Source organism: Ylistrum balloti, unplaced genomic scaffold, assembly GCF_031769215.1.
Source record: "Ylistrum balloti isolate Yb309-2 unplaced genomic scaffold, AGI_CSIRO_Ybal_v1 Utg369870, whole genome shotgun sequence".
Lineage (NCBI taxonomy): Eukaryota > Metazoa > Mollusca > Bivalvia > Pectinida > Pectinidae > Ylistrum > Ylistrum balloti.
Genome location: NW_026782013.1, coordinates 236,233 through 259,620, shown reverse-complemented (window position 1 = coordinate 259,620; position 23,388 = coordinate 236,233). Strand labels below are relative to the sequence as shown.

Genomic DNA, 23,388 nt, shown 5'->3' with positions numbered 1-23,388 from the left:
ATATGCATTGCATACATTTCTCAAATTCAGATCCAAATATTCTGCTCTGGATAACATGCATAGAAAATGACTTGCAGTCAATTCCAGCTAATAATTGGTTACAACACACTATGGAACCTCAGTCTTCTCCCATATCTCATTCTTTTTATTTTCTTTAGGCATTTGTCGGGAACTTGAAATCGTTAAAATCCAGATCTTTTCCATCCGATGCCTGATAGACATTACTTTTTTGATTTTCCATCCATTTCTAGAATTATTTGTTTGATCAGAATCCATCATGGAAGAAGACATGGGTACCACAAGTATGACCAGCACCATGTTAGCAATCTACTTACTGTGTGGCATTAGTAATACTTTTGCTGCTGTGGCAACACTGGATAGCCACCATGCATAGGATGTTGTGGGTATTTGCCACTTTCGTGGTATGAGGGGGGGCGATCGGAACCATTATAGTCATAACCACCCTCACCATAACGTAAGTAAGGATCCTGGTGCTGCCCATTGTCGTAGGCTGCGTTTGGCACGCCCCTGCTTCTCCCACCTTTTTGATAACCTGCCTCCATGCTGACAAGACAAACGAACAAGTGAAGGATTGATACCCACTACTCAACAATCTGTGTTTATATATAATTTCCCAGACATGCTGAACTGTAATTTCCATTACTTTGAGAAACATTGACACATTACAGCGATCATTAAACAGAACAAAATACAGTTTGTCAGGAAGTCCGTCAAAGTATTTATCCTCTTCATATCATCATTTCATAAATGTCTTATCTTTTGGAAATAGATTTATAATTTCTAGTAAAGATCATGCGACATTACTTTCTTAAATGATTGCAAACAAGTGATGGATTAAAGACTGCCTTAAAATTATATCGATCTACAAGACATTAATCACAGTACATGTTAGAGTGTTATATTAAGAAACCATGTTTCACTTGATTGATAAGTCACAGAATGGTAGAAAAATATCAATTTAAACACACTTTGGATGAAAGTTTATGAACCAATTCTTGACATTACTTTAAATCTATAAATAAACATGCATGTTGTTGTTTTGGTGACATCATTATCATTTTCTTTACGTGAGTACACTCCACACTGGTCATTTGTCTGATGAAGATGACCATGTAGTCATTGAAACATCACACTCCAATGTTCTACTTGTGTTCTAAGGACTTTTATTCTACAGTATTATTACTAATTTCTTGATATGGAATACTACATGATTAACCAGACACTGTCTTTAAGTTTATTAACAACATTTTAATAATTAGAAGTATTATTCATAAAAAAAAAAAAAGATCTCCCAAGTGACAAACTCTACTAGTCCAACAGACCCTATTGACTTTGTTGGATAAGCAGCACACCAGTGTTCCCCTTGGTTACATAAACAGCATTTTACTCAAGATTGAAAAAAATCTGTACTTAACTTTGCAAAGCTGAACTTTACACTTAGCACTGAACTTAGCAACTCATAGATGAACTTGGAACTAGCCTAACCTTAAGATAGAAAGTTGTAGCTGTGCTTAGCAGCTAAGAGCTGTGCATAAAAAATACAAAGCTGACTTAAACTTTGAAAATTCATAGATGAACTAAACAAGTCGCTAATGAATTAAGTAACTAGAAATTATTGCTGCTAAAATCCCCACAATCATGTAGCTGATGAACTCAGCAACTATTTAGCTAGCTACGCATAGTTCTAATTGATTGCTTAATTTAGCATTCTAAAGTAGCGATTTTAAAGTACAAAATGTAACTATGAAATATGATAGCGATTTTAAAGTACAAAATGTAACTATGAAATATGATAGCGATTTTAAAGTACAAAATGTAACTATGAAATATACGATTACTGGATGCTTGAGCTTTAATGCATAATAAATACAGAATACATGTTGAGTTTAAAAGTCAAGCTAAACACAATAACACAAAAAATTACTTTATTTAAGTCTAATACCTCAATAAACAAATGGCAAACATACTTATAATAAGAGGTAATGCAGAATTACAAATTAATGTAAGTAGTTTGTGAGATATTTTAGTAAGGCTTAACTGTTTATAAATGCTAGCAGTGCAGTAAAGCTGTATACACACCTGGTCAATGGCACGTTGTCTTGGTGACTGTAGGCATTGTAACCAGTCTGACCTTGGTACATCTCCATGTCACTGAAAAATCATCAAAGATTAATATTCATATCTATTTGGTGGAGAAAATCTTCCCACTTCTGTAAATTACATGTCAGGTGATGAGGTAGAGCTAACATTAGAATTGCTAACTAACATCTGGTAGCCATAAAACGTCAATCAAAGAAAAAAAACCAACAAATGAGATGAGACAGCAATTTAGTGTAGAAATAATCTTCTGCTGTCTTTTATTAGGCCTCTAACCTTAGAAATATAACGAAGACTAACATATAGGAGTTCAAAATTTCCTTAAATTTGAATACATTTCTACTGCTATGGTCTGTGGTAACTTCTATCATACCTAATTTCTTTGGTCCAATGATGCTCTATACCAATTACCCTTGACTGATTCCATATTTCTATTTCAGAATGATGACACACACTTTACATGTTTAATCTCATATCGACAGAAATTGTTTCTAACAAATTAGGAAATATTTCTCTCATGCGTCTGAGGATTCTAAAAATCATATTCTATAGTTTACAGAGTGTATCCAGACCTTAGAACTAAATCAAATATTGAGTCATCAGTGAGAATGTCCTGACCTCAGACCTTAACTTAATACTGAATTTTTTCGCAAATATTACTGGGAATGTCGAGACCTCAGACCTTCACTGAATACTGAATTATTTTTTACAACAAACCTAGTCAGAGGTAAGACAGCTAACACAGGGCAAGACTTCCACTGAAAGCATTACAACTGCTGGTAATGCAGACATGAAGGATAAAGACTTACGGACTGTCCAGCTGCTGAGTTTGCCTGGCCTTTTTCCTACTCATATCCAACAACTTATCATAGGGTTCCTCCCGTTGGTAGAGACTGGCCAGACACAGTGCAAAAACCATACAGAAGATGAATGCTGATAGACCCCAGCCCAGACCAAACCAGAAACCATTCTGTAACAAAAAAAAATTATATTAGTATAGCACAAACTCAAGTCAAAATCAGATGTCCCAATAACTGTTTTCAAGAACCCCCCCCCCCCTCACCACTTCCTCCATTTTTTTTCTTTCGTTTTTTTTGGGTCTTTTATTTTTGGAAAATTCCCATATCCAGACATTTGATATTACCAATACCGGTAACTAAAGCAGTTGTCTGTCTTCCTTCTTTATAATGATCAGACAATGAAATCCAAACAGAGTTACTCCCCTTCTCAGTTCTTCTGCCATTCAAAATATCTAATGTCTGGTGTAAGATCCAAAGCAAACTTGGGCTATTTATATGGTAACCACACATAAAATCTGTCCCCCTATATTTCTTAACTCTCTTTTCTGTATTATATATAACCCTAAATTAGAGAGCAAACTATTATGGACTTACAAATGGGTCGAGAGTGATGAGACAGAAGGCATCTGAAGCCGTTTGAGTGGCAGCATAAAGTGGCTGGCACTTTCCAATGTTGTTCTTTATCTGTAGAAAAATAAAATAATTACACTACATCTCATTTCATCATAATTCCAAAACATTTATGAAGCTTTATGCAAATAAGAAACAAAAAATGATTTCTATAGAGATTATTGATGTGTTAAAATAAACAAGTGTTTACTTTGTGATTATCTTATTCTTACTTGCCTTGTTTGTTATTTTATCTCACTTTAACTATATTCTGTCTATCTCACTCTGTCTTTACTGTGTCTTTCTCACTCTGTCTTTACTGTCTATCTCACTCTGACTTTACTTTGCCTTTCTCACTCTTTACTCAGTCCATCTCTCTGTCTATCTCACTCTGTCTTTACTCAGTCTATCTCTCTGTCTATCTCACTCTGTCTTTACTCAGTCTATCTCTCTGTCTATCTCACTCTGTCTTTACTCAGTCTATCTCTCTGTCTATCTCACTCTGTCTTTACTCAGTCTATCTCTCTGTCTATCTCACTCTGTCTTTACTCTGTCTATTTCATCCCATGTTTACCTGATTCTTTACTCCATCTATCTCAAGCTGAACATATGATGATATATTTCTGGTCACCTGCTGTAATGTCTGAAAGTCAATAAATTATTTTTATAACCATATTAGAAACATTACTGAATTCAGCATCAAATGAATTGAAACACGGGGCCATTACAACAATAAAATTTGTCAAACGGAAAGTATTTGGTGTATGTCTGTCACACAGCATGTTGTATCTATTAAGACTCATTTTTGTAATTTTTTTTTTATTAAAATGCATGAAGATAAAGTTAATGTTCATTTGATTCCAGGAATTTTTGTTCAGAAAATATAGACATCATTTGATCAATATGAAAATTATACAAGAGATCCCAAAGGGATCTTGGCGCCCACCATATGAGGATCTGTTTTCAGTTCTTGAAGATTTGTTTATTTTTTTTTGTTTGTTACAGGTGTTGTAAATGTTCATGAACTGGTCTTCATTGAGTGTACTCAATGATGGCACATGATATTTTTATTAAGCACCTATTAGCAAATATCATTTGAAAAAGATCCCAAAGTATTATTTGATAGCAGTCAGTTACAGGTGGATAATGGACAATATGCTTGTGCTGTATTACTGTCGACATCCAAGATGGCTGCCTGTGGGCCACTTTGATTTCAAATCAGTCCAAAAAAGGTACAATGCACAACTAGGGACCAAGGGAAACCAATATCTATGAAATATCAGAAGGATCCATCCAGTACTTCCTCAGATATAGCAGTAACAAGATATTACTCTCAAAATCCAAGATGGCTGCCTGTCAGCCATCTTGATTTCGGATCAGTCCAAAAAGGTATAATGCACAACTTGGAACCAAAGGGAACCTGCATATGAAATTTGAGACAGATCCATCCAGTACTTTCCAAGAAATAGCAGTAACTTTTACATTCAAAATCCAAGATGGCCACCTGTCGGCCATCTTGAATTCGAATCAGTTCAAAAAAGGTACAATGCACAACTAGGGACCAAGGGGAACCTGCATATGAAATTTGAGAAAGATCCATCCAGTACTTTTCCAGAAATAGCAATAACAAACTTTTAATTCCAAAATCCAAGATGACCACCTGTCGGCCTTCTTGAATGCGAATCAGTTCAAAAAAGGTACAATGCACAACTAGGGACCAAGGGGAACCTGCATATGAAACTTGAGAAAGATCCATCCAGTACTTTTCCAGAAATAGCGGTAACAAGAATTGTTTACGGACGGACGGACAGAAGGACGACGGACCACGGACAGCAGGGCGATTTAACTGTAGTCCTGAGTACTGACTGTGTCTGTGTATGAGGAATTTTCATTCTGAGACTAAAGGGAAGTATTTACCTGTGTCTGTATGAGGACTAGGACTAAAGGGAACTATTTACCTGTGTCTGTATGAGGAATAGGACTAAAGGGAAGTATTTACCTGTGTCTGTATGAGGAATGAGACTAAAGGGAAGTATTTACCTGTGTCTGTATGAGGAATAGGACTAAAGGGAAGTATTTACCTGTGTCTGTATGAGGAATAGGACTAAAGGGAAGTATTTACCTGTGTCTGTATGAGGACTAGGACTAAAGGGAAGTATTTACCTGTGTCTGTATGAGGACTAGGACTAAAGGGAAGTATTTACCTGTGTCTGTATGAGGAATAGGACTAAAGGGAAGTATTTACCTGTGTCTGTATGAGGAATAGGACTAAAGGGAAGTATTTACCTGTGTCTGTATGAGGAAAGGGAAGTATTTACCTGTGTCTGTATGAGGAATAGGACTAAAGGGAAGTATTTACCTGTGTCTGTATGAGGAATAGGACTAAAGGGAAGTATTTACCTGTGTCTGTATGAGGAATAGGACTAAAGGGAAGTATTTACCTGTGTCTGTATGAGGAATGAGACTAAAGGGAAGTATTTACCTGTGTCTGTATGAGGACTAGGACTAAAGGGAAGTATTTACCTGTGTCTGTATGAGGAATAGGACTAAAGGGAAGTATTTACCTGTGTCTGTATGAGGAATAGGACTAAAGGGAAGTATTTACCTGTGTCTGTATGAGGAATAGGACTAAAGGGAAGTATTTACCTGTGTCTGTATGAGGAATAGGACTAAAGGGAAGTATTTACCTGTGTCTGTATGAGGAATAGGACTAAAGGGAAGTATTTACCTGTGTCTGTATGAGGAATAGGACTAAAGGGAAGTATTTACCTGTGTCTGTATGAGGACTAGGACTAAAGGGAAGTATTTACCTGTGTCTGTATGAGGAATAGGACTAAAGGGAAGTATTTACCTGTGTCTGTATGAGGACTAGGACTAAAGGGAAGTATTTACCTGTGTCTGTATGAGGAATGATGTGTCTGTAGGACTAAAGGGAAGTATTTACCTGTGTCTGTATGAGGAATAGGACTAAAGGGAAGTATTTACCTGTGTCTGTATGAGGAATAGGACTAAAGGGAAGTATTTACCTGTGTCTGTATGAGGAATGAGACTAAAGGGAAGTATTTACCTGTGTCTGTATGAGGAATAGGACTAAAGGGAAGTATTTACCTGTGTCTGTATGAGGACTAGGACTAAAGGGAAGTATTTACCTGTGTCTGTATGAGGAATAGGACTAAAGGGAAGTATTTACCTGTGTCTGTATGAGGAATAGGACTAGGACTAAAGGGAAGTATATACCTGTGTCTGTATGAGGAATAGGACTAAAGGGAAGTATTTACCTGTGTCTGTATGAGGAATAGGACTAAAGGGAAGTATTTACCTGTGTCTGTATGAGGAATGAGACTAAAGGGAAGTATTTACCTGTGTCTGTATGAGGAATGAGACTAAAGGGAAGTATTTACCTGTGTCTGTATGAGGACTAGGACTAAAGGGAAGTATTTACCTGTGTCTGTGTGAGGTCTAGGACTAAAGGGAAGTATTTACCTGTGTCTGTATGAGGAATAGGACTAAAGGGAAGTATTTACCTGTGTCTGTACAATTTTAATCAGAAAAAAAAAATTATGTTTGAAATGTATCCAAAATGCAAATATAACTATTGCACATCTGTCGGATTGTATTTATTGTCACCATGTATGTAACCTTGGTGCCAGATAAATAAACATCCTCACAGACATCATTCTATTTACCTGCTATCATTATTACATTTATATTGACAATAAATACAATCTGACCAATATTCAGACCCCTATGTTAACCAGACAACGATATATACTATCTACACAATACCAGACACAATTTAACAAATAACAAGAAACTACAGGGACAATTAAACAATCTCTGATTTTTTTGGACAATGTGTGAACCTGTCTAACAAATGAAGCATTTCCTCACATAAGCCTGCTCAAAACTTGAGTCTATCCATGAATCAGTTTATCATCTTAACACTTCTGACATATGGTCCTGCCTGACATCTTAACCTCTTTTAACACAGGGTTTTTTTTGTAGTTGTATATCAATAAAAAAAATCATCAAATTGGATATCTTTCATTTTTTGTCCATCAGATGATTTTCGTGAACTGTAGCATACTACATTTGTACTTACAAACTGTTGACTCATATTTGCTATTTCCTCATTTTCTAAGTTCTGTAAGATAACAGACTGGTTCCTTAGGCTTTCTGATGCAGCGGTATTCTGAACATGACAAAAGAAAACTAATGACATATCATTATCATATGACTAAAATCAGCAGAAAAAATCCATTTGGACAGATTTCTAATCTGCAACTATTCTTTCTACTTAAAAAAAAATAAACAAACACTGTCTTGGATGAATATTTTTTCATTAGATTTAGTTTATAAATAAAGAATTCATAAACCTAAGTAAACCTACTATCACTGTTGTAAGCAAATAAAACAAATCACATATATGCTGCTGTTGATATAAATGTTACACCAAATACTGTTATCATCCTTGTACCAGGCTTGTACCAGGCTTATACCAGTAGGTCCAAACCATTACATACTTACAGTTGGATCTGTGGCTGCTGCTGCATGATTAAGATCAGTAATTGCTTCACTAAGAGGTGATGTAAGGATTTGTTTGTCCAGCTGTAATGTAAGGAAATTAGAAACAGAACATAGAATATTGTTATAATGATACAATATAAACATATCTGGTTATGATGACCACAGCACTGTCTGTAAATACATTGTTATAATGGACCTCAGGACAGTCTGTAATTACATTGTTAAAATGGACCCCAGTACTGTCTGTAATTACATCGTTATAACGGACCCCAGTACTCTCTGTAATTACATCGTTATAATGGAGCCCAGTACAATCTGTAATTACATCATTATAATGGACCCCAGTACAGTCTATAATTCATCGTTATAATAGAGCCCAGTACAGTCTGTAATTACAATGTTATAATAGAGCCCAGTACAGTCTGTAATTCATCATTATAATAGACCCCAGTACTGTCTGTAATTACATTGTTATAATGGACAAGCACAGTCTGTAATTGGAATGTTATAATGGACCCCAGTAGAGTCTATAATTACACTGTTATAATGGACCCCAGTACAATCTGTAATTACATCATTATAATGGACCCCAGTACAGTCTGTAATTCATCGTTATAATGGACCCCAGTACTGTCTGTAATTACATTATTATAATGGACCCCAGTGCAGTCTGTAATTACATCTGTAATTACAATGTTATAATAGAGCCCAGTACGGTATGTAATTACACTGTTATAATGGACCCCAGTACTGTCTGTAATTACATCTGTAATTACAATGTTATAATGGACCTCAGTACTGTCTGTAATTACACTGTTATAATGGACCCCAGTAGTCTGTAATTACATTGTTATAATGGACCCCAGTACTGTCTGTAATTACATCTGTAATTACAATGTTATAATGGACCTCAGTACCAGTTATAATAGAGCCCAGTACGGTCTGTAATTACACTGTTATAATGGACCCCAGTACAGTCTGTAATTACATTGTTATAATGGACCCCAGTACAGTCTGTAATTACATCTGTAATTACAATGTTATAATAGAGCCCAATACGGTCTGTAATTACACTGTTATAATGGACCCCAGTAGTCTGTAATTACATTGTTATAATGGACCCCAGTACTGTCTGTAATTACATCTGTAATTACAATGTTATAATAGAGCCCAGTACGGTCTGTAATTACACTGTTATAATGGACCCCAGTACAGTCTGTAATTCATCGTTATAATGGACCCCAGTACAGTCTGTAATTACACTGTTATAATGGACCCCAGTATTGTCTGTAATTACATCTGTAATTACAATGTTATAATAGAGCCCAATACGGTCTGTAATTACACTGTTATAATGGACCCCAGTACAGTCTGTAATTACATTTGTAATTACAATGTTATAATAGAGCCCAGTACGGTCTGTAATTACACTGTTATAATGGACCCCAGTACAGTCTGTAATTACATTGATATAATGGACCCCAGTACAGTCTGCAATACACTGTTATAATGGACCCCAGTACAGTCTGTAATTACAATGTTATAATAGAGCCCGGTACAGTCTGTAATTACATTGTTATAATGGACCCCAGTACAGTCTGTAATTACATTGTTATAATGGACCCCAGTACAGTCTGTAATTACATTGTTATAACGGACCCCAGTACTGTCTGTAATTACAATGTTATAATGGACCTCAGTACTGTCTGTAATTACACTGTTATAAGGGACCCAAGTAGTCTGTAATTACATTGTTATAACGGACCCCAGTACTGTCTGTAATTACATCTGTAATTACAATGTTATAATAGAGCCCAGTACGGTCTGTAATTACACTGTTATAATGGACCCCAGTACAGTCTGTAATTCATCGTTATAATGGACCCCAGTACAGTCTGTAATTACACTGTTATAATGGACCCCAGCACTGTCTGTAATTACAATGTTATAATGGACCCCAGTACAGTCTGTAATTACACTGTTATAATGGACCCCAGTACAGTCTGTAATTACATTGTTATAATGGACCCCAGCACTGTCTGTAATTACAATGTTATAATGGACCTCAGTACTGCCTGTAATTACACTGTTATAATGGACCCCAGTACAGTCTGTAATTACATTGTTATAATGGACCCGAGTACAGTCTGTAATTCATCGTTATAATGGACCCCAGTACAGTCTGTAATTACACTGTTATAATGGACCCCAGTACAGTCTGTAATTACATTGTTATAATGGACACCAGTACTGTCTGTAATTACATCTGTAATTACAATGTTATAATAGAGCCCAGTATGGTCTGTAATTACACTGTTATAATGAACCACTGTGTAGATATGTACTTACATCGTGTGTATTTGCTTTAATGAATAGAGCCAATATATGCATACAGAGCATTGATCTGGGTCACTTTCATAGCTCACCTGAGTTGTGTACTGTGTAAAGTTGATACTAGCCACACCTGAGTTTGAGAATTCGTTAAGTTTATTCTTTAAATCTGTTGGAATTATACTGATGTTACCAATGTTTGGTAGTGTATTTTCCATCACCTTGTCAATCTCTGCAGTAACTTCCTGGAAAACAAACCCAAACAAAATTACAGGATATTCCATTTATTTATTGCATCAAATCCAGGTAATCTCCATCTTAATGTTGAAATAGCCTTTTCTATAAATCTTAAATGAGACTTCAGAGAAGGATATCTGACAAATTGTTGTATACTTACTGTGGTGTTGAGCAGGGCATCCAAATCAAACAGGTGCTTCAGTTTGACAGCTGTGTACAGGGCCTTGTTGTTCTTACAGTCACTGAAATAGCCCATGGAATCAGAGGTAAGAATCATGCTGATTGTAAAGCTAATTATATCTTTTTACAACTGAATACTTAATATAATTGTTTGACTCTTTAACCAAACAATTTACACATGATTTTTTTTAATTACTTTTCCCCAATGATCCCAGTATTAAAAGTCTATAAATAGAAAAACTGTACAGAAAAACTAATGTATCTCTGAGAATTTACATTGTGTTCATCTATTTAACTGGCATAAGATATTTAAATATATATATATATATATATCAATAGTTCACTATACACAGAGAGCCAGTGGAACTAAATACAGAAATTTCAAAATCTCAAAAAAAAACCTTGCATATCATGACATCTTTCTCCAGAATACATTGTAAAGAAATGACAAATACATAGAGATACATTTCACTGAATTCCCTAATGAACAGACACGCCATGTCCTGTTAACTTATTCAAGGACTCCCTAGTTAACTGACACACCATGTCCTGTTAACTTATTCAAGGACTCCCTAGTTAACTGAGACACCATGTCCTGTTAACTTAATCAAGGACTCCCTAGTTAACTGACACACCATGTCCTGTTAACTTATTCAAGGACTCCCTAGTTAACTGACACACCATGTCCTGTTAACTTATTCAAGGACTCCCTAGTTAACTGACACACCATGTCCTGTTAACTTATTCAAGGACTCCCTAGTTAACTGACACACCATGTCCTGTTAACTTATTCAAGGACTCCCTAGTTAACTGAGACACCATGTCCTGTTAACTTATTCAAGGACTCCCTAGTTAACTGACACACCATGTCCTGTTAACTTAATCAAGGACTCCCTAGTTAACTGACACACCATGTCCTGTTAACTTATTCAAGGACTCCCTAGTTAACTGACACACCATGTCCTGTTAACTTATTCAAGGACTCCCTAGTTAACTGACACACCATGTCCTGTTAACTTAATCAAGGACTCCCTAGTTAACTGAGACACACCTGTTAACTTATGTCCTGTTAACTTAACTTAATCAAGGACTCCCTAGTTAACTGACACACCATGTCCTGTTAACTTATTCAAGGACTCCCTAGTTAACTGACACACCATGTCCTGTTAACTTAATCAAGGACTCCCTAGTTAACTAACACACCTTGTCCTATTAACTTACTCAAGGACTCCCTAGTTAACTGACACACCATGTCCTGTTAACTTATTCAAGGACTCCCTAGTTAACTGAGACACCATGTCCTGTTAACTTAATCAAGGACTCCCTAGTTAACTGACACACCATGTCCTGTTAACTTATTCAAGGACTCCCTAGTTAACTGACACACCATGTCCTGTTAACTTATTCAAGGACTCCCTAGTTAACTGACACACCATGTCCTGTTAACTTATTCAAGGACTCCCTAGTTAACTGACACACCATGTCCTGTTATTCAAGGACTCCCTAAACTTGTCCTGTTAACTTATTCAAGGACTCCCTAGTTAACTGAGACACCATGTCCTGTTAACTTATTCAAGGACTCCCTAGTTAACTGACACACCATGTCCTGTTAACTTAATCAAGGACTCCCTAGTTAACTGACACACCATGTCCTGTTAACTTATTCAAGGACTCCCTAGTTAACTGACACACCATGTCCTGTTAACTTAATCAAGGACTCCCTAGTTAACTGACACACCATGTCCTGTTAACTTATTCAAGGACTCCCTAGTTAACTGACACACCATGTCCTGTTAACTTAATCAAGGACTCCCTAGTTAACTAACACACCTTGTCCTATTAACTTACTCAAGGACTCCCTAGTTAACTGACACACCATGTCCTGTTAACTTACTCACGGACTGACACACCTTGTCCTATTAACTTACTCAAGGATTCCTCCCAAGGTGAGATTGGCTGGGGCATTGTTGTCATACAGAAGCTTGCTGATCTGTATATTTAAAACCTCATCCACCACTGGTTCATAAAGCTATGGCATAAGCAAAGGTCATTAGGTCACAGAACTCAAAGTTTAAGAAAATGAAAGTTAAAAATGATTAAATGATATATCAAAGGGTAACACAACAAGTAAGTTTGAAAATGTAAACACCTACACAAAAATTAGGTAACGAAAGTGAACACCAATGTCAAGGTCATGTAATGATATAAAACAGATACTTAACATGCAATAATGGTCATGAGGTTACAGGTAAGCCATGTAAAGATAATTTGTAGTCATAGTACTGGCATTCAATAGGTAAGGGGAGGTAACAACAGTAAAATTATTCATATTTAAAACATATCAAAATCAAAATCCGACTAAAAATGAAAACATCTTTAAAAAGTGCAAACATGAATTCTCATTTCCATTATCTTTTTTTTTTATTTGTATAAGCAGTGTAATAATGTCTTTATGTTTCAACCATGCTGTACATGTATCTATGGTACAATATCACGATGGTAACTCTTAGTAGAATTAGACAAAAATCACCTGATTACATGCCTTAATCCACGAGGTAGAAATTATACTATATCATATATTAATAAATCCAAGTCTGGTTAAACGACCCCTATATCTTTTACAGTTTTAGTATTCCAGCATATGCTACATCACTGTCATGTGACAAGACAAATAGATCTTTACTTTGAAGATTGCCTGTTAGGTCTTTAGTCTTACAGCAGAGTTAATACCGTATTCTGATATTTTCCATGCCTTAATGATTTGCAACACCTAGAAATACATTACCTGGACATTTTCCACACCCTTGTTGAGTTCACGACACATGATACCATAAATACCTCCTCCCACCAGAAACATTATCAGTACGACCAACATAAGGATGGAGGCAAACAGGAATGACCACACCACACCACTGAAATATGTTATTGAAAAGTAAAATCACTTTGTATATAAACCGGCTACTGCTAGCTAAGATGTAATATTTGTTCCTGAAAATTAAACAGGAACCCCATATGGCATGTATCATTCACCTGAAGCCCAGAAATGTTATTATACATGCCTACAGGTTAGGTATTTCAAAAATATTAAAACTCCACCCAGAAATTAAGTCCAGAAGGGTGGGGCTACACCCAAGGGCCAGTCCTTACATTGTAAAGGTGTTAATGTCATGGTGCTTAGCATTGCCATATATGGCATAGGGGTGGGGATCTCAACTGTTTCAAAGATATTACCATGAAACTGATTCCATAGGAATGGGGCCAGACCTCAGGGCCAATTCTTACATCATGATTGTGTTTATCAATTGATGTCCAGCAATGCTATTCATGGTTATGGGATGGGGATCTAAACTGTTTTCAAACACATTATCCCTACTGAGCCCCTTCCCTGCTGCCCTATGGAGCTGAGATTCACTATTGATAAAAAATTGTTACTCCTTCACCAAAACATGATTCACACCAACTTTGGATAAAATTCAATCATTCCCACAGGAAGAGTAAGATTTTAAAGAATTTGCTCTATTTCCCCTATTGGACCCTGCCCCTCCTGTCACTTCCATCCACCCCAGGGGATGAGACCCAATTGTTATACAAAATTGATTCCTATTCCCCCTATTGGGCCCTACCCCATCTGGCCCAGCCAGCTGAGATCAACATCTTATACAAACATGATTTCCCTTCACCCAAAGATGATTTCATTCAATTTGGGCAGAATACAACCATTCCTAAAGGAGGAGTAGGATTTTAAAAGACTTGCCAAACAATGAATCCGCTCTAAACCAGATATTCATCCCACTGAATCTCTTTTGACATTTGGACTTATTTTGTAATGCAGCTATCAAATATGCTTATTTACTATATAACAGAAACCATTCAAAGATGTTCAAAACCTAAGTACTGTACAGCTGGTAATTTTCACATGTCAAAATCTTTATGATTTTCTTCTAAAAACATTACTGAATAATATTTCAATGAATTAAAATTTGGCAATTTGAACGTCAAAGGACATCTAATACATTCATGTTTCATTATTTCACAGATCAAATTTTCAGGATCATATCAATGGAATGCAAAAAAGTAAAAATTTCATCTCCATAAAAATAATTGGCTATTTTAAGAACTTAATGAAAACGAAATTACTGTATATTGAATAAGATTAAATCAAATTAGAACAAAACATGCCACTCCAACTAGGTTACTGATACCTGTAACCATTGGTAGTTGTCTGTGATGAAGGTGACTGTATAGTCACCAACACATCACATTAAAATTTTCTACTGGCAGTGTTATAATAACTTCTATTCACATTACCAACCTAAAGAAAATATTTCAAAATACCTGTAAATATTGTTCCTCTATCATTCTGTTATACAAGTATCTATAAAAGTCCCTCCACCATCATCTGTCTATCTATCATACAAGCTTGTCAACTCTTACCTCCACTATCACCTACCCTCTGTCTATCTATCATACAAGCTTGTCACTGTTACCTCCACTATCACCTACCCTCTGTCTATCTATCATACAAGCTTGTCACTATCATACCTCACTCTTACCTCCACTATCACCTACCCTCTGTCTATCTATCATACAAGCTTATCACTGTTACCTCCACTATCACCTACCCTCTGTCTATCTATCATACAAGCTTGTCACTGTTACCTCCCCCATCACCTACCCTCTGTCTATCTATCATACAAGCTTGTCACTGTTACCTCCACTATCACCTACCCTCTGTCTATCTATCATACAAGCTTGTAACTCTTACCTCCACTATCACCTACCCTCTGTCTATCTACTATCACCTACCCTCTGTCTATCTATCATACAAGCTTGTCACTGTTACCTCCACTATCACCTACCCTCTGTCTATCTATCATACAAGCTTGTCACTCTTACCTCCACTATTACCTACCCTCTGTCTATCTATCATACAAGCTTGTCACTGTTACCTCCACTATCACCTACCCTCTGTCTATCTATCATACAAGCTTGTCACTCTTACCTCCACTATCACCTACCCTCTGTCTATCTATCATACAAGCTTGTCACTCTTACCTCCACTATCATCTGTCTATCTATCATACAAGCTTGTCACTGTTACCTCCACTATCACCTACCCTCTGTCTATCTATCATACAAGCTTGTCACTTGTATGTTAACCACCACCTACCCACTGTAGTATCTACTACACATGTATTCTTCTATTACTTGTGCCTTCCATTCCCTTCCACCTATCAACACACACCATTGATGGAAGACATTACGTACCATACAAGGAGATTACTGCCTGCTCCTTTGTTACAGCACTGAGCTCCAACACCTGGCCGATCCCCAAACGTACCAAACATTATACCAATGTAGTAGAACATGACTGCCAAGATCACCACACAGGGAATGGCTATACCACCATACCACCTGTCAATAATTAAGTCAGAGAACAGGTAGAGATATTGAAGTATCAGGTATGTACATACAAAATCAAGTAGTCTAGAGAATCAAAAAAGCAGATTGTGTCTGCCTATAACAGAGAACCAGGGAGATAACTATGATATAGATTTCTTTGAGAAAAGAGGACAAATGGCGAAAAAACATCAGTACAACTGTCATTACAGGAGTATATTTATACAAGATTGAATAAGTCTTCAATGGTGTACTTAAAAGTTTCATTACTCACAAGTAATCACCATATTCCTTCAGGTAGGTGTCGAGGTCTTGTAACTGTGGATCTACATTTTGGCTTATGGAATCCACCTACAATCAAAATGATAACACATCACCACCAAATATTATCATCATTTAATGCAACACTAGTATTGATCGAAGGAAAAAAACTACCACAACACAGAATGCTTGGTTAATGGGTGGTCAGGTGGTGCAGTGGTAAGGCATTGGTCTTTCACTGAGGTGTCCTGGGTTTGATTCCCAAAACGGACATGAAAAGGTATGAGGTCACCTGCCTGACCACTTTTCCCTGGGTACTCCAGATTCCTCCCACGGTAAGGCCCCTCTATCTGGGTCAACAACAGTATTATGGATTGTGCTTTTCTTCCAACAAACTCTTGTCTCATTTTATCTCCTTAGATTTAACCAGGAATGCAGTTTCGATTCATAATAGAGTCCTTTCAAACTTATCATGCCTATTTGTGATCTCATGCACTACAATCTTATTGTTCTTTGAATTCCACTTGTATCAGCATTTTTCTTTAAAATATAACAGTACAATACATATGAGAAAGACTATACAGTGTTCCTTAGCATATAACTGTACAATGTAATTCAGGAAATGCCCATATAATGTTAATTGTGTAATATAATACAGGTAATGACAATACAGTTTTACTGAGTGTATTACTGTACAATATAATACAGGTAATTACAATACAGTATTACTGAGTGTATTAATGTACAATATAATACAGGTAATTACAATATAGTATTACTGAGTATATTAATGTACAATATAATACAGGTAATGACAATACAGTATTACTGAGTGTATTAATGTACAATATAATACAGGTAATGACAATATAGTATTACTGAGTGTATTACTGTACAATATAATACAGGTAATTACAATACAGTATTACTGAGTGCATTACTGTACAATATAATACAGATAATTACAATATAGTATTACTGAGTGTATTAATGTACAATATAATACAGGTAATGACAATACAGTATTACTGAGTGTATTAATGTACAATATAATACAGGAAATGACAATACAATGTTACTGAGTGTACTACTGTACAATATAATACAGGTAATGACAATATAGTATTACTGAGTGTATTAATGTACAATATAATACAGGAAATGACAATACAATGTTACTGAGTGCATTACTGTACAATATAATACAGGTAATTACAATACAGTATTACTGAGTGTATTACTGTACAATAAAATACACGTAATTACAATATAGTATTACAGAGTGTATTACTGTACAATATAATACAGGTAATGACAATATAGTATTACTGAGTGTATTAATGTACAATATAATACAGGTAATGACAATATAGTATTACTGAGTGTATTAATGTACAATATAATACAGGTAATGACAATATAGTATTACTGAGTGTATTACTGTACAATATAATACAGGTAATGACAATATAGTATTACTGAGTGTATTAATGTACAATATAATACAGGTAATGACAATATAGTATTACTGAGTGTATTAATGTACAATATAATACAGGTAATTACAATACAGTATTACTGAGTGTATTACTGTACAATATAATACAGGTAATGACAATACAATATAATACAGGTAATGACAATATAGTATTACTCAGTGTATTACTGTACAATATAATACAGGTAATTACAATACAATGTTATTGAGTGTATAACTGTACAATTTAATTCATTGTTGCATTACACATGCCTGACTTATTCCTCAAATTATTTAGAAATGGTTAGTGGATGGCATAATGCATGGGTTGGTGGTATTGACAGGTTTCACATTGTAGGGAAAAACATTTTGAGAAAAATCCTGGCAATACGTGGGGTTGGTGATAAAATGGGAGGCATTATAAGTGTTATTGAGCATATAGCTGCACGATATTATCGAGAAAATGACCAAAGAGTGCAACTGAGTCTATGACCATACAGCGCTGCAGCAAATTACCGGTACCATTCAATTCAGTACAAATAAATATTTTACTATCTTAACTGTCTATAAAAGTCAATAAAGTTAAACAAATTGTCACCTTAGTTGAGGTAGTTAAACTTCTAGTGTGAATGCTAGAATTTTAATGAAATTTGAACTTAATTTTTAACTTACAAAGGGCTGTACTGTTTGATTAACTGTATTCAGCTGACCAGAAACCTGCTCTGTTATTGCTTTAGAGCGATTAACAGCATCTGAAAATTTGGACAGTAAAACATTAATAATGGTAATAAAAAAATCACACTAGCTCACAAACTGCTGTAGAATTCCTAAACATGCAGGACTAGCACATACAAGCATTAAGAATGAATTATGAACCTTCCTAATAACAAAAGATCTTTATTTTTTACATTCATTTTTATTATCTTGTGTGTTTTGATGGATACAAATTTTCTGAAAATATACAACCAGCTTTCTGAAAAACATAAACTGCCCTGATCACTTGAATCATCGAACCACGCACCCTGAGGCTGTGAAGCATGGTTGTCTACCAAACAAGCTATCTCTAGTTCCAGAAAAGTGAGAACTAAGTACTTTGAAAGTGATCAGTCTTATTGAAATATTTTCTGAAAATACTATCTTACCATCTATTTCCTTGTTTATATCAGTATATATATCTTCCTGAAGTTGATTAAATTGTGCTCTAGCCTGAAACACAAAAACAAACTTCAACATTTTCAAAAATTAGATGGCATGTAAATTAAATCATCTATGTTCTGTGTCGGTACAACTATCAATAACCATTTCCCCTCTGTTAAAAATCTGTTCATCCCAAAACTCTACTGAGTTCTTTGCTTGAAATTAAAGGGAAGGAAATCGGTGAACAAATAATTCCTATATTATAAATGTACCAACCTTTAGAGTCCTGATGCACTACAATATTAGCGAACACATTTACATAGTAATCAAACAAGTGAGAATTCAGTGATGAAAATATACAAATGTTATGAAATATAATCTGCCTAGAAGTTCATGAAACAAATCTATCTTACTTAGGTCATAAAAATTAGTGAAAAGACTTGGAAACAATAGGCCTGTGCCTGTTAGTCATAAAAGTGTTACCGTCTGAGTTTCATTGACGATTCCCTGGGCTCCTTTCATGTTACTGATTTCGTCGCTTAAACTAGTTATCTGTAAAAAGAAGCCAACAATTATAGAAAATATTTGTAAAACAAGCATGTCTCGGCTCAAAAGTTCATGTTACTAAATAAGGAAAACCAAAACTTTGAAGATATATCTGCTGAAGCTCTGTTTGTTTTCTTTCCTGCTGACTGTGAAAGCATCTAATCAAAACATTTTGTATAAATACATACTACAGACTATGGCGGGTTTTTATTCTCTTTATTATGTATTTACATATTAAGGCTTCACCGCCATCAAATAAATAGCCTGATAAATAGGCAATCTTACAAGACTTTTCTTGGCACATAAATATTATGAAATATATCATACTTATTTATTTCATGTTTGAATTAAAAGGATATTCTTTGACCAGTTTCATCTACCTGCCAAACTGATTTTTTTTATATCAAATGATGAAGAATATTTTTTACAATCACTAAAACACACACACATTTCCTGGTCATTCTTTTCTATAGAACTGTCTCCATTATGACCCTAATAGTTATTTTACATCTTCTCCTTCCAGTGAGTACACGCCATCATCTAGTGTATAAACCTACATAATCACTGAAGCCTTAATACAAAATATCTTAGTGATCCTATGATGAAATTTGCTTTACTAATAACTAAACCTGTAATGATATCATGAGTGTTCTATACTTACACCTGCAAAGTTTGTCCCAGCATCCAGAGAAGGAACAGGACATGAAACAGGGAGGTTTTCACTAATACAGGTATCATTGACTGCATTTTTGACACTTCTTAGTGTATCCGTTATCTTAGTATTGAGTTCATTTATAATAACTAGTGTGGTAGAAATGCTCTGTAAATCTGTCAAAACAGCTGAGGCATCTGGAAAGCAATTTATCAGTATTAGGTCCCAGCATTGATAAACACAAATGTATTATCATAAGAAAGGATATATCATTGGGTATTAACTTAAAATGTAACTACAGAAAAACTCAGGTCTTGTAATAGGTTGATCAGGACATCATGCTGGGCCAGTTTAAATGTTTCAGAGTTTTACTTACTGCATGCAATTCAAAGTCCTAGGTACTGAACCCAAACATACAAATCATGTCTCAAAGCTTACATACAAAACATCTCATAGCACACACACAAAATATGTCTTCAAGCTTTCATCAAAACATGTCTTCAAGCCTTCATCAAACCATGTCTCAAAGCTTACACACAAAACATGTCTTCAAGCCTTCATCAAACCATGTTTCAAAGCTTACACACAAAACATGTCTTCAAGCCTTCATCAAACCATGTTTCAAAGCTTACACACAAAACATGTCTTCAAGCCTTCATCAAACCATGTTTCAAAGCTCACATACAAAACATGTCTCAAAGCTTACACACAAAACATGTCTCAAAGCTTACATACAAAACATATCTCAAACCTTACATACAAAACATATCTCAAAGCTTACATACAAAACATATCTCAAAGCTTACACACAAAACATATCTCAAAGCTTACATACAAAACATATCTCAAAGCTTACATACAAAACATATCTCAAAGCTTACATACAAAACATATCTCAAAGCTTACACACAAAACATATCTCAAAGCTTACATACAAAACATATCTCAAAGCTTACATACAAAACATATCTCAAAGCTTACACACAAAACATGTCTTCAAGCCTTCATCAAAAAAATGTTTAACAAGCTTACATTCAAGAAATCTCTTCAAGCCTTCCCAAAACATATTTCAAAACTTGTCTCCAAGCCTTCACCAGAGACATGTCTGTAAGCTTTCACCAAAGGCAATTTTCAAAGCTGGAGAGTTTTTTTTTTTCTAGCTTTGATATCTTATATAATACATGAAATGACACAAGTTAATGGTAGTGGACAATGACTCTACTACAATGTAAAACATTGTAACAATACAAAAATAAATACAGTGTTACCTCCTCCCAAGTTCTCAGCATCTGTCAGTAACTTGTCTGCATTAATTGTCTTCTTTACTTCATCAACTGTTGATTTAGTAGCATCTGTAGGTAAGAACAATTAATTAATCCAACCCAATCAATATATACTTCACTCCATAAAAAGTGTGTCTTCCTCTTCCTTGTACGGTCCAAGGAGATCACTATAGACATATCTCAATTACAGGGAGCCTATTCTTAGGTATCTTGAATGCACTAGATATGTATACAAATACTACCTACTCTAGAAAACTTGTGTACTTTAATTATTCTTTGTAAATATGAATAATGCATTATAATTAATTCTTAAGACCATTTTTTGAGAGGGATAGGATGTCTCACAGAATTCCGACGTATTATCAACTAACTAAAATACAAATGGGTCATCTTAAATTGATCAATTTCTTTGCCACAGTTAGTTAGCCAATGTTTTAGAATTTCCTTTCGAGATGATAACATCCTTTTCAGCCTTTAAACCTCAGTAAAGTCCAGTTTCATCAGAGATCCTTTGAAAAAATCAATCTCCTTGAACAACCGATCTTATTCATGCTTTGCTTTCATGTCACCCAATTTTTTACATCTATAAATAATGAATAAGTAACTGTATAAAATCAGCACACGTAGAACTTCCATATGTAAATAGTATGAATGACTATTTGAAAATTACTCATGAAAATAATTGAAATTTTGTACCTCGTATCCGGCTTACAACCCCATCGACTGTCCTATCCAAAGTATTACTGCCTGCCTGTTCTATCTCCTGGTGAAAACAATGAAGGTGTCAGAGATTAACAAGATGACAACAATGTCACAACACATATCACATATTATGAATGTATTAAGACTGTAGTAAGTTGAGGTATACCTTGACTGTTTCAGCTGCAAATTGCTCCAATTTATCAAAGCTTCCTTGTAGCATTCCGACGGGTCCTTTATTGTCTTCATTTCGCAACTTTTCATGGAGGATTTCATTGGATATGATTGATACGACACTGCCTGACCTGATAGAAACAAAATAATGTACAAATGTATTTATTTTGTCTGTGAAGACAGTTTCCTATTTATTTGTATATTTAGAACAGAATATTTTCAAATGTTCAACAAACTGATAGTGTTAATATAGATATCTTCTGTCTGTATGGTCACCACAGAGAAGAATCAGTTTATATAGAGAATTATCTGTCTGTATGGTCACCACAGAGAAGAATCAGTTTATATAGAGAATTATCTGTCTGTATGGTCACCACAGAGAAGAATCAGTTTATATAGAGAATTATCTGTCTGTATGGTCACCACAGAGAAGAATCAGTTTATATAGTCACCACAGTCACCACAGAGAAGAATCAGTTTATATAGAGAATTATCTGTCTGTATGGTCACCACAGAGAAGAATCAGTTTATATAGAGAATTATCTGTCTGTATGGTCATCACAGAGAAGAATCAGTTTATATAGAGAATTATCTGTCTGTATAGTCACCACAGAGAAGAATCAGTTTATATAGAGAATTATCTGTCTGTATGGTCATCACAGAGAAGAATCAGTTTATATAGAGAATTATCTGTCTGTATAGTCACCACAGAGAAGAATCAGTTTATATAGAGAATTATCTGTCTGTATGGTCATCACAGAGAAGAATCAGTTTATATAGAGAATTATCTGTCTGTATGGTCACCACAGAGAAGAATCAGTTTATATAGAGAATTATCTGTCTGTATGGTCATCACAGAGAAGAATCAGTTTATATAGAGAATTATCTGTCTGTATAGTCATCACAGAGAAGAATCAGTTTATATAGAGAATTATCTGTCTGTATGGTCATCACAGA

General features: G+C 35.2%; 1 protein-coding gene across 1 annotated transcript; it reads right to left on the bottom strand.

Moving 5' to 3' along the window:
* Positions 1-344: 344 nt before the first annotated feature.
* Positions 345-22,480, bottom strand: LOC132545967 (prominin-1-A-like). Its single transcript, XM_060209649.1, has 20 exons — positions 22,427-22,480; positions 22,255-22,321; positions 21,544-21,627; positions 20,285-20,472; positions 19,561-19,629; positions 19,083-19,146; positions 18,613-18,692; positions 16,477-16,553; positions 16,071-16,217; positions 13,588-13,714; positions 12,731-12,831; positions 10,783-10,864; positions 10,481-10,630; positions 8,055-8,135; positions 7,630-7,719; positions 4,102-4,170; positions 3,513-3,602; positions 2,928-3,088; positions 2,101-2,172; positions 345-564 (listed from the first exon to the last, which is right to left on the bottom strand). The coding sequence occupies exons 1-20, from the start codon at positions 22,478-22,480 to the stop codon at positions 345-347; spliced, it is 2,073 nt and encodes a 690-aa protein (XP_060065632.1).
* Between the last annotated feature and the right edge of the window lie 908 nt (positions 22,481-23,388).